This window comes from Pteropus medius, unplaced genomic scaffold, assembly GCF_902729225.1.
Source record: "Pteropus medius unplaced genomic scaffold, Ma_sr-lr_union100, whole genome shotgun sequence".
Taxonomy (NCBI): Eukaryota; Metazoa; Chordata; class Mammalia; order Chiroptera; family Pteropodidae; genus Pteropus; species Pteropus medius.
In genome coordinates this window covers 5,549,754-5,567,824 of record NW_024350325.1, presented here as the reverse complement: position 1 = coordinate 5,567,824, position 18,071 = coordinate 5,549,754, and the positions used below count along the sequence as shown (strand labels likewise).

Below are 18,071 nucleotides of genomic sequence, written 5' to 3'. Positions count from 1 at the left end.
TAATTGCCTTAAATTACATACAAAGATTATCATCCACACCGTCAAGGGAACTGCACAAAGAGAGATCTATTTGCCTTCAATTGCACAATCAGATTCCTTTGAATTACATCGATTTGCATACACAAAAAATTTTGGTTATTTAATAGCCATAAACCATACTGACATTTTAGCCAAAATGGGCTGCCATGCTATTTATTTCATTTATAAAATTGTAAAAGCAATTACTTACTGTATTGAAGAATTTTCACTACAAAATCAAATGCATTTTTATAAATCAAATCAATGATAACTACTTAATAAAACAGCTTTTAGAATGTAAGCACTTGCACTACAAAGGCAATATTCTGGAAAGTAAACTACTTGGTCACTCACCCAAGGGCTATTCATTCATTTCTCACTGGAGGGAATAAAGTCTAGTAAATCTTAAATAGCCTGTTCAATAAGGTTACATATCACTAAGTCTAAGAAAATTTTATACCAAAAATAAAAACCCAAATATATAGTTATATTTTTAAATAATAGACACCTTGGGGGAATTTTTAAAATTGCCGTTTCCTTTAACCCACAGTTCTTGGAAATTACAAACAGGATTAGGACTAAACTCCTGTGCATCTCCTCTGGTCCATTCCTCTAGCTCTAAATATTCAGTGACACTATAGCGCACGGCAGAGACTCAAGCACTTCCACAAGAGCTCCGATTCCAGTTTGGGCTCAGTCTTTTCTGGACCTACAAACATACTCAGGTTGCCTAACTGATAAATTTCCTTCTTGGCAAGAACGCTATTTGCCTTGCAAGGTAGTTTCGAGTAGAGAGTGAGGAGACATTCTGAAGGACTCTGGACCCAGATGGTATCCCCCATCAGTTCCCCCATCAGTAACTTCAGGGGGATACGGAACCTATTGCAAGGCTTTTAATGAATCAACTTCTGATCGAAGTTCAAAATAAATGCTGGCTGCCAGGAAAACAGTGAGAAAAGAAGAGATACATTTAAATATATATATTTATTCTTAAATCTTTGCCTCCTCATAGACATTTTCTCACTTCTCATAGAAAAATTAATAGTTATATACCTTCAGAGCAGTTGCCAAGAACATGCAAAGATTCACAAATTATTCTTTGCCTAGAGCATAAAAAGGTGATTAACTTACTTATTTTAATCTGGAAAAGCTATTAAATCAATAGCAGGACTTTGCAGAAGACAGAGCTGCACTCCAAGCCCTCTTCTGAGTCCCCGGCCCGTCCTTCAGACGGCCTTGATCCCCAGGCCCAAAACAAGCCTTGGTCCCCAGCAACCTTCTCCTGAATACACAGTTTTGCGCCAGAATATGGCTCCTTATTTTCCACTGGGAGAATCCTAATCTCGTTTTTCTCTATCAGTCTTGTTCTCCTCAGGATTGCTTTGTGCTGATAAAATCAAATCAGACCTAAGAACGCTGTTAGACTGGGAAATGAATAGAAATTGCATGAAAACCCAGATGTGGTCCTGGCTCAACCACTTACTAGCAACATAACCCAAGGAAAATCATTTCACCATCTCGTCTGGGTTTCCTCACATGTAATTTAGCTCAATATTTAGAGCTGGAATAATAAAAACCTCCTACACTACCATCCTCCAAAGACTGTCAAAAAAATATAAATAACACTTACACACATCAAAAATATGTATACTCAAGCTTTCTGGATATTATTAATGTCACATTACTTCTAGGAATTAAACTAGTCTTTTTGTGCCTTATAAGATTGAATCTCTTTTCTAAAGATAATGGGGTCTAATAATAATGGCAAACATCAGTGCCAGGTATTGGCCTAAGCACTTTACACATATATTTATCCACTTATTCTTCACAATAATCCTATTATTATCCCCCATTTTAGGATGAAGAACTATAGCACAGGGAGCTTAAGTACTAGCCATGCCCTGGTAGAGCCTGGACTAAGACCCGCCACAATCTGTGCCCTTAGCCACTGTGCTAATGATACACTTACAACTTCCAATAATTTATTTTCCTGAAAAAACCTATGACACATAACGCCATGGGAATCTAGAAAAGCAAGTGACATCTACTGATCACTCATTCTGTTGATCGCAACCTGAATTCTGCACCTCCTTACTTCATGAATCATCACAACAACCCTGGATGGGAGAGAGTGTGACTTTTAACAAATTACAAACCTAAAGTTCAGAGAGATTCATTTACTAACTTGCTTCAAGTTCTAAAATTAATAAATCAGAATGATAATATATAAAAAATATAAAAAATTAAGTAGGGAAGTGCTTAAATTCCCACCCATCTCCCTCAGCAGGCCTCTACTGAGCCAGCTCTTCCTCTGCCTGGAGGCCTCGTGGAGTTCCAGAGCTGACCCCACTAACTTACGCCAACCCTTACTCTCCACACCAGTGGGATAGGATCCTCAATCTACTCAACCCACTGGCCAAGGGGCTTGGAGGAGGGGAGAACTTTCTGACCTTGAGTTGGAATGGCCGAAAGGGAGAGAATTATCCCCAAGAGGCAGGAGCTTCATTCACAGCCTGACTCCCGAGATCTCCAGATTCAGAAGTTTATGTCAGAACTGAGGTTGCATTTTGTCATATGTAACAAAAATGTTACAGAGTCCTATAGCATATACCCTGTGGGATTGGCTTTTTTTACTTAGCATAATTCCCTGGAGATTCTTCTAAATGGTTGTCTATATTAATAGTGCATTCCTTTATATTCCTGAGTGGTGTCTCATAGTATGGGGGTACCACAGTTTATTTAACCACTCAGTGGTTGTAAAACCTCTGGGCGGTTTCCGGTTTGGGACCACTACAAATAAAGCTGCTATGAATATTAAAAGAAAGAAGAAAGAAAAGAAAGAGAGAGAGAGAGAGAGAGAAAAGAGAAAGAAAGAAAGGAAGAAAGGAAGAAAGGAAGAAAGGAAGAAAGAAGAAAGAAAAGAAAGAAGAAAAGAAAGAAAGAAGAAAAGAAAAGAAAGAAAGAAGAAGAAGAAAAGAAAAGAGAAAAGAAAGAAGAAAGAAGAAAGAAGAAAGAAAGAAGAAGAAAAGAAGAAGAAAAAGAAAGAAAGAAAAGAAAAGAAAAAGAAAGAAAAGAAGAAGAAAAGAAAGAAAAAGAAAGAACAATGAACACAAAGGCCCACCTCTGCTAGGGTTAAACAGAGGGTTGGTGAGAGAACCAAACCACCACTTACCACTTTATTTCCACAGGAAAATGCACTCCAAGTTATAAGAAAAACCTTGCTATGAGAGATTGTGGTACACCTCCAGTGTGCGAGACGGGGGCTGCCCACAAGCCTCTTAGTATTTGGAATCCAATTTACATGGGGCCCAGACATGTCCCCAAAACCACACGCAGTAAAATCCTGAACTAACACATTTAATTTGTAACCACTATTAGTTTTATATCTTATTTTCCCCAGCTTTGGACCAGATGTGATTAAAGGTTTCACCGTATTTTCTGTTCTTTGAGGCATCTTCTACATGGCTGGTCTGGGTGAGTTTGACCTGGGAACTCTATGCAGGGCGGGAGATCTTCTACCCATCCCAATGTTGCCTCCTGGCTCCACGGAAACTGCCTTTGGTGTGAGGCTATGAGATTGGCACTGGCTCAGGTGCCCACTGTCTTGCTGTGTGACCTTAGCCAAATGACTTAAACTCTCATGTCCTCAGCTATTAAATAAGAGAGAGATGTGAATGGATGGTTTCTAAATATCCAAACTCCCTCTTAAGACTACAATAGTCAAGAAAGGCATTTCAGAGGCAGATGAATTTGAACCAGATACAGGAAGTCGGGTGGAACCTCAATAAAAGTTAGAAGAATTTGGAGTTACTGAGCTCTAACCACAATTAAAACAAACACTTAGCAAAAATTAAATGAGGTACTACATATATTACATATTTAATACATATATTTACATATAAATCACTTGGAACAATACCTGGCACAGCGGAAGCACTTGATAACATTACCAACTGTAATTATGATCATTGTCCTCACAACAACTCTACTAAGTATAAAGTATTAGCTTTTTACAGGTAAGGAAACTGATGCTCAGGGTTTATCTAGTCAGAGAGACACAGTTTATAATCAACAAAGCCAACATTTGGACACAGGTCTTTGAGGCTCAAGAGACCGGATTTTTAACCTCTAAGCAATACTGATGGAAGAAGAGGGAAGAAAGTCCCTTTGGCTAAAGGTTGAAAGGCTTTATCTGCAAATGACACTTATTAGTGAGAATACCACACAAGTAGAGTACTTTAAAATATATTATTTCCGTAATCTTTACATAATTGTGAAAAGTAGGACTATGTCTCTGTAATCATCCACGTCTCACACATGATAGGTGCTCAAAAACTGTTTAATTCTACTTTATTGGCTAATTTCAATAAAATCCCTGCCATGTCCTTAGGAGTTCATTACAACTCACTTGACCTCTGGGTACAACACTGGTTATCAAACACTTGCAAATGTTGGTGAGAAGCGACCTCACTTTTGTTTTAACTACTGAGAGAAAAGAATGACTAGGGACCTGCCAAACAATAACCATGAAGTTTTCTAAATTTATGAGAGATGGTAAGGAGGTAGGGGGACCCAGACAAGCCAGAGTCACCCATTTTTAAGTGTACAGGTGGCTCCTTCCCCATTTCACATCCATATGCTTAGTAGCATTTACTGAGCCCAGGCAGAAGCAGCACAAGTGCTGTGCTAGATCCTGGGGATGGGATGGTGAACAAGAGAGGCCCGAAAGGGCAGCCTTGAACAGGCAGAGTCAGACTGCCCAAGGCTGGGGGGAGGAGCTGTTAGCTGCCAGCTCCACCGGGGGTGAGTGTGTGCTGGGAATGAATTGTGAACCCATAAATTCATGTGGAAACCCTAACCCCTAGTACCTCAGAATATGATTGTACCTAGAGATCAGGACTTTAAAGTCGTAATTAAGGTTAAATGAGCTCCTATGGGTGCGACCTCATCCAATGTGACTGATGTTCTTTTATTTTATTTATTTATTTTTATGGTGATATTGGTTAACGAAATCCAATAAGTTTCAGATGTACACTTTAACAGTAAGGCGTATATATATTTACACTCTGTGTTCACCTCCCATAGTTAGATTTCTTTCTGTCACCACATATTTGACCCCTTTTACCCCGTCTACTTTCCCTGATGTTCTTATAAGAAGAGGTATCTGGACCCACAAAGAGACACTAGGGACACACAGGCACAGAGGAAAGGCCATACGAACACACAGGGAGAAGGTGGCCATCTACAAGCTAAAGGGAGATACTTTGGGAGAAACCAGCCCTGTTGACGCTTGGACTCTCAGCCTCCAGAACTGCAAGAAATAAACTTCTGTTGTTTAAGCCGCCCAATTGGTGGTATTGTGTTATGGCAGCCCGAGCCAACTAATACCGTGGGTGATGTTGAGAAGTAAAAAGATGCCATGTAAGAAAAAATAAGGTCACTACCAAGAAAATGGCCACAGATCAACGAAACGTGCATGAGTAAGGATGGTGTCCTAATAGATCCAAGATGAAACTGATGGTGGGCTATGAATAGGAAAGAGGAGACAGACTAATCCACTGGTTCATATCTAGCACTTTCTATGATAGGCATAGAGGGCATTAAAAAGAAAGAAAAAAAAAACCCTGCCTAGCCGGAACTCCCAGGCCAGTAAAGGAGGGAAGAGCTTAAACATGGGGAAAGTACCAAAAGAGGAAGGCAATAATTAAAAAAAAATCATAAGGAAATAACACAAAGATGCCTTAAGGCTGTGCATGATTCAGTGCTCAGATCTATAAGGAGGGGCTGGCAGGGAGCCTGTGTGCTGTGGGCAGGCTTGGGGAGTGGACAAAATGAGAGTGGGGTAATTAGAATCTTACAAGTCAGGACCAAGGGGGACGTGTGGGAAATGACCTGGAAAAGAAGGCCATCTAGAGGAAGGCCAAATCAGGCAGTCTGTGGATGATGCTATATTTGAACTTGTTGCCCACAGAAATAAAGTAAGTCAAATCAGAGCTAAGCCAACGGAATCGGGTCAGACGTATTGATGCTGCTCCCAACGCTGTACGGCCTCAACATCAAAAGTATAAAATATTAGAGGAATACACTGTGTAGCTAAACTCCATGTCTTGCAATGTAGGATCAGCTATCAAAAGCAAGGCCACAGGAGAAGCCAGAGGATTAAAAGAAAAAAAACAAAAAACAAAAAACTAAGATGGGATTTTTTCTCACCATTTAGGGAGAACAGTGAAGAAGAAACTCAAGACTCACTGAACTGGAGGGCTCCTGGCCTTGTTTCATCTCCAGAGTCTTAGGGCCCCTTCAGCAGAGACTGAGGGAACACAGGAGAAGGGCGAACAGCAAACATCAGGGAAGATCCCAAAACTGCATAGCTGACCCTGGTGATTTAAAAATGTCTTGGAACAGTTTCAGGTATTGTAAATTGAGTGGCTCAGTGTCAACACCATATTAACAAAGGAGCAGTAAATAAATTCTCCACAGGTAAAAATATATATATATATATATTTCTGTTTTGCAAATCAAATATTGTTCTTTTTCAAAATTTTTTTTTCTTTTTTTTCCCACCTATATTCTGCTTTACGACCAGTGAAGGAGGGTATGGCTGGGAAAAATCATGAACATATACAGAAATCTGACTACAAGAGCATTTCCCTTCTATTGCATTGCTGGAGTAAGCAAGAGAAGCCCAATATTCTCGCCATTTGTCAATTTTCTGTTCATGTTAACAATCTCATTTTATTTTTGAATTACTTTGTGGGAACAGATGGCTTCTAAATGTATGACTACAGTATGTGGAAACAACACTACTGAACTCTTAAATTAAGATGACGAAAACACAGGTGTGCTTCAAATTTGCGTCTGTATTGGTAGGTCTAATTTTCCTAAACTAAGGCTTACTTAGATTCTGACCTTTCTTTTTTTCCTCTTTACTTTTCTTGCCTTATTATTATTTTTTTGATTAAACAATTTACATCACACACCAAAAAGCCTATTTGAAATATCATAGCAACTGAAAATTCTGGTGATAAAAACTTTCACATGACAAAAAAATAGCAATAACAGAAGCCTCTAGACTTCCTGAGTCATACATAAATAAAAGCATCAGATACATAAATATAGTTGGATTTTATGTCTTACATCCTTAAACCTTTTATGATAGATTACAATTTTATAATTACAAATAAAAAGTGCAATTAACACCAACTTACCTTAATTCCAACAACTAACACAATCACTGAAAGTGTTCGCAAACAGTGATTTTGGTGGCATTACCAGATCCATGCACCAGCTAGTTTACCCTTATGTCTGTCTAAGACAAAAATCAAATTTTCCAAAAAAAGAAACCAAATCTGGAAAGTAGCATCACAAGCAGTTTTTTTGAGGCATAGTTAAAAGCTCAAGTTATGTAGCCTGACCAATGAACTCACTTAAGTAGAGTTAATAGCATTTCTGCCATTTAAATTGCGAAATCTCTGGAAAAGCATTCTGAATACAGCACCTGGAAGATGACTTTGGGGAGAAATTAAAAGAAAGTAAATGCTGCCCACTTTAAGCATAAAAAATCTTTATATCTGTATCTATATTGACAGATGATAGATAGATGATAGATAAATGATAGATAGATACATAGAGACAAGTATACACAAAAGAAACAACTTATGTTTAAATAAGCAATGAAGTTGAGTAAAAAGAAAAAGTCTTTGTACACATCATAAGGAAAGCAAGAGCAAAAGGAAATTGACCTCTGAACTGATCAACATGAACATGGATTTCAAAAGGTATCTACCCTTTAAATGCTTATACCAAAGAACTGCTAAACCACAGCATGAAAAATTTAAATTTGCAACGAAACTCAAAAAAAAATTTTAGTAAATTATTTAATTGAAGTTTAAAATAGTGGGGTGTGCCAAATTTTGTCCTAACACCATATATTCACCAAAAATCAAATAAAGTGTTGCAGTGACTGACATACTATCCAGCAGAATCATTTCAATGAAGGTCAAACCTTGGTCTGTCCTTTATAAACTGGCACAAACTAAAAATTCCCAGAGGTTTTGTGACCTATAATTGTATGCTATTATTCTAAAAACATGATTAGTGTGTTCCTGCCTTTTCAATAAAGAATAGCCTGTAATGCAAGCAATGAGAATAGCAGTTTGTCTGTGAAGACTATACATGAACCACCATACATATTGTCTTAGTTATTCTAAAAGTTTGACTATTAGAATTCTTCTACACCTTAACAAGGAGGAAACTGATCAACAGAAGAAAAAAATAATAATAGGAAGAAAAGGGATATGACTAATCATTTATGAATAGAGAACTACTTGGAATACATGTAATGAAAATAGGCATTTATGTGATAGTGACTACCACAATAAATGATAGTTACAGCAATAACTAATAAATTTAATTCAATAACGGAAAAATAATGTGAAACTAGATATAACTATGAAAGAATATACGTTTTAAGTATGCGATTTCAAAAATGTCATTAACATTTATCATGAAAACTGTTCATGGCCAAAATTATGGAATAGAACAAGTTTTTCAGAACAGATTTTTTTATCAAGTCTCGTGTGAATTCCAGTGACTGAAGAGTCTTAAAATCCCAAGGATTCAGTTTCTATAGGATGAGAATGGGGTGAGAGAAGTCAGTCTTCAGTAGATAAGCCTGCCCACAAATGTCAAGAAGATTCTTTGAATGAATACAGACATTTGAGAGAGCTAGCTCAGACTAGGGCGTTAGTCCTGTCACAGGCTAACAAATCCCAGGCCTCTGCCATCTCCAGAGTTCCCAAATAAAGGGCCAAAGAGCCCTGTGCTCTGTTATCCATTCTATAGTGATAGTTGGCTGGGAGGATATGACTGAGGCACAGTCTTAAATGTCCTCTCTTATTGTTTTATTCACAGATCTCAGACTGTTAGGTTTTCGCTACACATTTTAAACCATCTTTCTAATCACCAAATGTTCACAGGGGCTTCTATCCAAAATATCTAATTCCTACAAAACCTGACCCAAATCCCACCTCTGCTATGAAAAGTCTTTCCTAGCCAGCTTAACTGAAATGGCCATTTCCTCTGAATCTTGCAGACAATGTCTATCTGTACTATTTGGCATCTCACCTTAACCTGCCTGTGGGCTCCCCTGGCTTCGTGGAGTTGCTCGCTTCTTCCGCATTCCTGCTTGGCCTACTGCACCCTGCACTTGCACATGCAGGACCTCAGTGAATGCTTTTATGCTGCATTTGTATATTCCTGCCTGAGTAAGCTCTTCATTTCCTATACTGTCTTTCCTGCTTCCAGCCACCTCAAAGATATTGGCAAGGATATATTCTACCTTCTCCTTAATGAGACTAACTTTTAAAAACTGTTCTGCACACCAAGTCCAATGGTTTCCTTTCCATTTTCTAGAACCTCCTGCAGTCGGCCTAAGAGAGATACTTTCTTTTCTTACTCATTCTTTTCAATCTGTTTTATTTCAGATAAATTTTGAACTTCTTCATCCCAAAATGACCCTACTTAATAAAACAGCACTAAGAAAAATGTTTGCTTTTCTGATGCACATATTGGTGCAATTTTTATCAGGCCTAATTTTAAGCACAGTTTATATTTATTGCTAGTCATCATTTGTGCTGTTGTTACAAGCCACCTCAAGTCACCTTTAATACAAGGCAGCATGTATATTCCTAAAACAAAGATATTATAACTATACCATAACTCTTCCTACTCATCCTGCAAAATCAATTTCATTATCTCCCCATCCCCCTCCAATTAGAATGAAAACTCTATAAGCAGAGGTCCCTAACCCAAGTACCAGTAACAACAGAGGCCACACAGCAGGAGGTGAGTGGCCCGTGAGCCAGGTGAGCTAGTGATGTTTTATCTGTATTTGCAGCCACTCCCCAGGGCTAGCATCACAGCCTCAGCTCCATCTCAGATCATCAGGCATTAGATTCTCATAGGCACACATCCCTGGTGCCAAAAAAGTTGGGGGCCACTGGGATACAGGGATTCTCTGTTGGTCATTGCTGTGGTGCCAGGTGCCTATAACAGTGTCTGTCATTTAGTGATGCTTGGTGGGTATTTATGGAATGAATGTGAGTTGAATGAATGCCCAGACAGCCTCTCAGATTCTGCTCCTCTCTAACCCTTCCCTGCTTAACAGGAATATGGTCAAGGATGTAAAACCGTCAGGGTTCAATCACTGATTCACCATCTAAGTCGGGATATGATTTTGAGTATATTATCTGGCTTCTCTTAAATGCAATCTCCCCAGCTGTAAATGAGGCTGTGAATAGGCTTCTAGAGGACTGAGAAGAATAATGCAGATAAAGTACTCGTCACACAGCAGGGTACACACCAAGTGCTAATCATGGCTCTTTTATTCACATTTCTCCAGTTCATCCAGTGTCACCTGTGCCACACTTTCTCCCTCTCCCCTGCAAAAAGACCAGACCCTGACAACAAAAACGATTTTAACTCAAAAATGAGTAAATCAAAAAAAAAAAAAGAGTAAATCAATAGGTCCAAAGCGAGGGCCTGAGAGTTTTTTTCCTATGAAAAATGTGTTTGCATTTGAGTGACAGTTTAGGTACCTACTGAATGGCCCTGGGTCTCTTTTTGTGTTTACATCTTCCGTTCAGATAAGCTACATTGCCCAAGAGTGCAGTTCTGTGTAGGTGGCTGCCAGAAGAGGTACTTTTACAAGGAAGGCATAAACCAAATGACCCGTATTGTACAACTGAACAGTGAGGAAAATCTTTCTATGTCTCTCCCTATCTTTCAAAATTTATGAAAAAGTGCCCTTTACATCTTAGGTCTTTAAGGGTCTTCATGTGCCGTTCTGATTTTTAAGAGCTATTCTGTAAACTATTAACCCAGGAGAAACCACTATCTTTATTGTCTGTTACTATTCATATTCGCCACTCTACTAGAACTCTTAATATAAAGAAAATGTCAACACTACAAACTGGAGGTATTTTAACTCTTGCAAATGTCTTTAGAACAAAGGGCAGAATACATTTGCTTTACACCCAAAGATATTTCACAGAAAAAAAAAAACTTTAATACATTCAGGTACTCAAATTTCATGTAAAATAGCTGACTATATTAACTATTTTTTACCTTTATTGAGCTGTCTTATGTTTCTACAAAGTTTGGTGACATTCCCCCTCCCATAATTTAATATTGTATTTTTTTACAGTTAACATTAAGCCTGAGTTTGAACTCTTTAGAATTTTCTGAGCATGAAACATGTGCAAATGAAGCTTATAATTAAAAACTTACAAAACTCACAACCTAAGCTCACCACAAGCAAGCAAGAGAGAATGGCAAGTTCTTAAATGAAAGATACTGTTCCTGCTTTTAAAAGCACAGGTTTTCTCAAAGAAATGGCAACACAGGAGACACATCATGTTCACCCAAATTTGGAAATAAGCAGCATAACTGAAGTAGAATAACAACTTTCTAGCCCCCCTACTGAAGGTACAAACACATGTTATTACTGGTCATGCCAGCTCCATTTTCTGTAGTCATATCCAATCCTTTCACAGTTCACTGGTACACTCTGTGGCAAAAGGAAAATAGAACTTAACAGGTTTTTTTTCGTTTTGTTTTTTTTAAGTCAATGTTTCTGGCAGTCCGTGGTATAACTTACACTTGAGAAAATGCAACTAAGAGGTCCTATCAAGAGACTCCACAGCTGTTTACAGCTCAACTCTGGAAATCCCCCCCGCTTTTTGCCTCCTATCTCTAAATCATAATTACAAAGTTTAATGACCCTGAAGGGCCCTTTCGCTCTAGAGAACTCAGAACTCTGTCTAAATATTCATTGGGACTCCCTATAAATGTTTATTGAATTAAAGGTGGAAGAAAAGGCACTGGAAACCTAGCTCCAAAAGCCAACTACTTTCTCCCGAGACCGACCCTCTCCTCCCGCAAGGGCAAACTGGGAGAGCTAGAACTGAGAGTCCATCCAGGATCCAGGGGGTCTGACGCAAGGGCTCACGAGGTTATGACAGCCAGAAGGTCTGAGCAGTGGTTCCAAAATGGGGCACCCACTGCCCTGGGAAAGGCTGGACGCTTGCCAAGATAGGAACCCTCTCCGAAGGAGCTGAACCGGGTTATAGGAAACCAAATCAGTCTGCAGTAGGATCCCAAGGCCTGAATCGCGTTCCACCACCACCCTCCTTCCTATTTATAGATCCCGCTCTAGCAACTACAACTACCAAAGAGAAAGCTGTCGTCTCAGAAATATGTCAACACATGACATAACTTCAAAAAGCTGGCTGCTCATTGGCGCGAGTTGCAACTTGTCGGACTCATATAGGAAAACCGGCTCACTTTAATTACTTTTCTTTTAACATGCCATGCTGTCCCTTCGAGGGCCCTCGCAAAGATCGGGTTACTGAGAACTAAGTAACCTCCGTGGTAGGAACCAAACCTGGTTCCTGGTGGAACCAGGAAGCCGACCGCCTGAGGAGTGGCTGCGGATTCGCATTCACAATAGCAGCGGCTCTTTCCTCGCACCCGCGCCGTTGGAGGAAGCCTGGGCACCTCCTCGCAGTCGGCACCGAGCTGCCCGATCGCTTGGTGATGCCGCGGAGAGGGCCTTGCGGCACCGCGCGGATGCTGTGGGGTCGGCCGAGGGCGCGCCACCTTTGTCTGAGTTTCCCCACCAGAACGGGCGACGCCCGGACGCAAAGAGGGCTTGCCTGGGTCCACGGCGCAGACGCGGCGCTCAGGTTCCCAGCCCCGCGCCGGGCCCAGGAAGCAGGCGCGGCCGCCTCAAACCTCCCACTTCCACTGCGCGCCCGCGGCGCGCCCGCCTGTCCCAGCCCGGGGCCACTGCCCTGGCCACTGCCGCCTCGGGATGGGAAGCCGGACACCCGCACTCGCACCCGGCTCCCCCGCGTACCCCGGCTCTCCCCGGACTTGACCGCCAGCCCCCCGGCGAGGCGGGGGCCACCGTGCCCTGCGCTGGGCCTCTCCCTCGCCCACGCGGTCCCTGACTCGGGAGAGAACGGGTCGATGAGCACCCAGCGAGGCCACATTTCATAGTGGCCACCGCGTCGGGGAAGGCACGACAGACAGCCACTCACGCCCACTGCCTGCTCTTCGGCCTTCTCTCACCTGCTTGCACAGTGTCTGAAAGGTCGTGCCCAGGAGCCGCGGTCCTGGGAAATTCCTTCAATTTCCTGGCGCTGAGGTTCAACCCCCCGGAGTTGGCCGCTTCCTCCAGCGCGCGCTCCAGCCCCCGGTTCAAGGGCAGATTGAAGCCCCCACTGCTGCCGCCACCGCCTCCTCCAGCCCCGCCGTTGGCTCCGGTTCCTCCGTGGTGCTGCTGCTGGTGGTGCTGCTGCTGCTGGTGGTGATGGTGGTGGGGTTGATGATGTGGGTGCAGAGTAGCCACTGAGAGAGCAGGGACGAAAGGTTGGGGTTCGCTTCCCAACGTCGCCATCTTCTCCCCCCGCCACACACACGCCGCCCCGCCGCCCGCAGCTTCTGCGGAGGGGTTACAGCTTTCCCCCGGGAGGGGGAGACGGCACCTCGGACCGAGTCCCCGCAGTGCTCCACCGAAAGATGCAAGAAGGGGAGGAGAGTGTGGCAGATGGGCGGACGGGGAGGCGGCAGTGGCAGCTCAGTCTCGAAGGTTTCCTGTCGCTGGGAAGCTAAGGACTGCGGCGGCAGGCAGCGCGCATGTGTCTCCACCCGCCCCTCCGCCCTCCTCTCCGCGGCTCTCCCCTCCTCCGCCCGCTGTTCTCTCCTCCTCCTTCCCCCAAGCTGTTGGTCCATCTCCGAGCGTGCCTCCGCGGCCTACCCGGCTGGGGTTCGCTGCTTCTCTGGGCTCAGCCCCGCAATCGGGGTACGGGAGGGTGGATGGGGAGCGCCCGTGCGGGGGTTTTGTTCAATTACACTCCGAACTCCTCTGGCTCTCTTTTCGCTGCCCAAGGGTTTTACGGACAAGGGGTTTTAGGCCGGGATCTGAGAAGCCGGCGACAAGGCAATAGATGGGATTTGAAATACAGTGAGATCACGGGGAGATGAGAGTTTACCGCAATTCTGCAAATTATTCTGGCTCTTTGACCTGGAGTTCACCCCAGAAGCAGTTTTCCTCTGTGGTGTCAAGCCAAGAGACAATCCCCCGCCTTTGGGTCTTAACAGGCACTGGTCTGGATAGTCTACATTAATTATCTCGTTAATCCAGAAACCCCATGAGAAGAAAAATTGTTTTCACCAGTCTACAGAGAAAGTTGAGAAACTTGTATAAGAGCACCCAGGCAGTCAGAGGCAGAGCTGGGTTCGAACTTGTTGCCCTCAGACTCTAAAGTTGTCCTCCTTCCTATGTGCTCCCAGGCTGCGAGCTGACAAATGAGAGTAGGACAGAAGGTTTTCCTGAGTGATGATAGAAAACCGCAGACCCAGAAAGGACTTTCGGAATGAGGGTAGTTTTTATGATGGACAAAACACATTGTCATATGAGGCAGAGGGGCTGCCTATGGCTGAGTCTCGGAATTGGGTAGGGCAGGGAAAGGTTAGAAAGCCAGTGATTCTAACAAACCAATAACTCAGTCACAGGTTGAGCCTGTGCACAGTCACCTTAGTGCCCTTGAGCTGCTCCTTTTTCTTGTCCCCGCGAGGCAGGGAAACTGACATGTCTGCTTGCAAGCAAATTTATGTTCTGCTCAGATCAAGGCTGGCACATCAGATGCGACAGAACATCTGACACCATCAGGACAGACCAGCTAGAAGATTGATAAAGTACCACTCCTTTCCAAGATCTCAGCTCCACTTCTGTAGGGCCTTTAATTTTGCTCTATACCCAAGGCTTGATCGTCACTTGGCTAGGGGAAATGAAAATGCAGGTCAAGTACGAAAATAGTACAACTCTTGGAGTAGGGGAAACGTCTGCTAAGCGGTAATGCAGAAAGGTGATGGTCGGGGCAGAAGGCTGGAACTTGTGACTTAAGGGACCCCACACTGAAGTATGGCATGATCTTTGTCGTTTGCAGTGTATGCACGCCTGCATAGTTGCCCTTAATTCCTACGGGACTCTAGGCTGAATTAAACATTCTTATCTTCTCAAAGGAGACAAGCGCCACCTGCTGGTATACTCCCCGCCAAACCCCCTCTCACCAACTCCTTCCACTCAGCCTCCCAGACTTTTAAAAACTAAGCATGAAATAAATAATAATAATTGCAAGTTTACTTACAACACTTATAAAAACTAACCTACATTCCACTTTCCTCACTAGTCTTTCCCCAAAAATCAGGTGAGGAACAGAGAGACAAAAAAAAATGTCAGTGGAAAACTTTTACCTAAAGCCAGGTGATAGGTAGTCTGTGTGAGCAGTTTGCAGGGAATGGTGGAGGGCTTGTGGCAGACTGCAGTTTTAGTTCAGACCATTAATTGTGGTGATGCATCATATAGAGCATAATCTTTGTTTAATGACCACCAATTCCTTTTCAGGGGAAATGATGGAATATGAGTGCAGGATTTGCTTTTAACCAATGACCAGTCCTCATGTGAGGTCACCTAAACATTATAGCTTGCTTTACCACGTACAGATCATTAAACTATAAACTCCTTGAGAGTGGGACCTATTTATCTTTACAACTGTAACCTCATATGCCAAAATATAGAAGAGTACTTTGTATATAACAAGTACACAATGAATAATAGTAATTAAGCATTGCACAATAGCTCAAGTGTTTTACAGGTTGTCATTTATCAATAGATCTTTTAATAAATGTCTGAACAAATATATTTTTTCCATAAAATGGAGAGTACTTGACCCTTTAAACAGATCTCAATCATTTCTGAATATTCAAGAAACAACAAGCCATGTTCTCTCGCTGTCTTACTTCTTCGCTCCTTTTTTTCAATAAGATGGACATCTCTGTCTTGTTTGATACTGTTTTTACTTCTTCTGAAAACAGTACTCTCTTCCTGTTCCACCCTCCTTCCTCTATAGTACAATCCTCTGGGAGCAGCCAAACTACATCGACCCAGCTGGCTGTCCTGGTTAGTTAAGAAGTGTACTTCTGACCAAATGAAAGAGCGCCTAGAGGATCCTGGTTGTGTTCGGACCCTAGATTCTGTTTCTTACTCATATCTTTGGTTTCTATGAGATATCCAATACAGTTATAATATGTTCTGCTGTATGCTTAAGTCAATTTCATTTGGTTTTCTGTCAATGCAAACAAGAGTTCGAAATAATGTATGTAACTTATCGTATTTTGATCTTTACTTCCCCTTGTTTTCCTATATAGCCTAATTTTTGGATAATCGATAAATAATCTCTTATAAACTATTTGGATGGTGGCAGCAGATTTTTTTCATACTTTGTCGTTATACCTTCCAATCATTTCACAAAGTTAATGGAATTCAAGTTATCGAGAAAGTAGGGAAAATAGAAATAGTCTCAGTTTAAAATATTAGTTATTAGGAGAAAAGTGATCAATTTCATCAACAAGTGAAAAAATTTTAGAACCCATTTTTTAAAAAAATATTCTTATTCTTAGAAAAGATACCAGATCATAGACTTTTCTACATTTAAAACCCAGCTCTTGTATTCTTGCCTGGAAAATGGAGCTGTAAACAAGCTTAAAAGAATCAAATTTATTAAGAATGGTAGACGGATTTGGACATAGCTATTTAGCTCATACACCCGTCTCAGAAAATCACTGAGAATTCTCTTTCGGTGGGAACTCAAAGCATTTGCTAAGAAGTGGGCAGGGTCAACCATGCGTTTCCTTCATGTCCTGACTGCCCTCCTCCAGCCACAGCTAAGTGGACAAAAGGTGTTAACATAGGTCCAGTCATCCCAAGGCAGATGAGTTCACCCACTGGACTCCCCTGAAAATGTAAGCAAAAACACACTGAGACCATAGTCAAATAACAACAGGCATTTGATCCCAAAGGCAGGCAGAATCAGGGCTTATTCACATCAACTTCTCTGCTTTAATTTTTTCCCCTTTCCTAAAAAAGGAACAAGAATATTTCCTGATCAAGATGGCCCTTTTCTGGTTACTCCCTCTACATACTCTCAGTACTAAAATATTCTCTTTGTACTGTATCTATAAATATTTATCTGTAAATGATCAGGGTATGTTGTATTCATTAGCTTTCAAGTACACCGAGGGCAGAGCTCAGGCCTTTGTTTTTTTTAACCCACTACCTACAAGATTCAATAGCTAAAGTTGTCTGAGATATTTGTATATTGTAAGGAAACAAATAACACCGATATAAATTTCTCAGAAGATAATCAATAATACTATCTTGGACATATTGAGGAAATTTTTCTAGCATTCCAAAACACTAATCTGAACCACTTGGTTAGTGATGAAGTGACCCTGGAAAAATGAGAAAAATTAGGACAATGTCCCAAGTTTTTCACAAAGCTGAATGAATTCAATTTCAAGAATTGTATGTAAATATGAAACTATGCCTTTCTTATTTTTTTCCAGTGGATAAAAATAATAATAAAATAATGGTCATAATAAATTCTAGTGTTTATTAATATCTTTATTTTAAAAGAAATAAAAAGTAGGCTATTAGAGTCAGCTTCCAAATTATTTCTTTCAGTGTTATTTATTTGTGAAATCAAAACTCCTAGGAATTACTTGCTTAGACTCTTGGTTTTCTTAACACGAATACATAACTTCAGTTACCTGCCTTTAAGCACTTCTCAGCCTTTGATCACACCAATGCCTATGAGTCTTTGTGAAAGTGTATGGTTTGTTTATGTCTCCACACCCCCACCCTCTTTCTATTCTCTAGGCATGCTCATTCCAGAATTTATCACAATTCTGAAAAGATGTTGCTGCCTTCGGATTTTGAACTATTTCACATTGAATTATTGTCTAGACCCAACATTTTGTCCTCTCCGCTCCAAACCCCCACTAACAAAATTCTCAACCCCTCATAAGAGCTCATTTTTACTTCTCATGAAGTGAAGTAGCAGCAGCTACTGCCATGTGACCAAGCCCTGCCCTGCTTCTTTCTCCCTGTTCTCTCCCAGACTAGTAGAACTCCAGCTCCTAGAACA

General features: G+C 41.5%; 1 protein-coding gene across 1 annotated transcript in view; it reads right to left on the bottom strand.

Moving 5' to 3' along the window:
* LRCH1 (leucine rich repeats and calponin homology domain containing 1) overlaps window positions 1-13,721 on the bottom strand; it is a 179,489-nt gene extending 165,768 nt beyond the window's left edge. Inside the window, exon 1 of the mRNA XM_039839339.1 lies at window positions 13,153-13,721. Within this exon, the coding sequence (XP_039695273.1) occupies window positions 13,153-13,480 (328 nt within the window). The 5' untranslated portion in view covers window positions 13,481-13,721. The remainder of the gene's footprint in view (window positions 1-13,152) is intronic.
* Window positions 13,722-18,071: the final 4,350 nt, after the last annotated feature.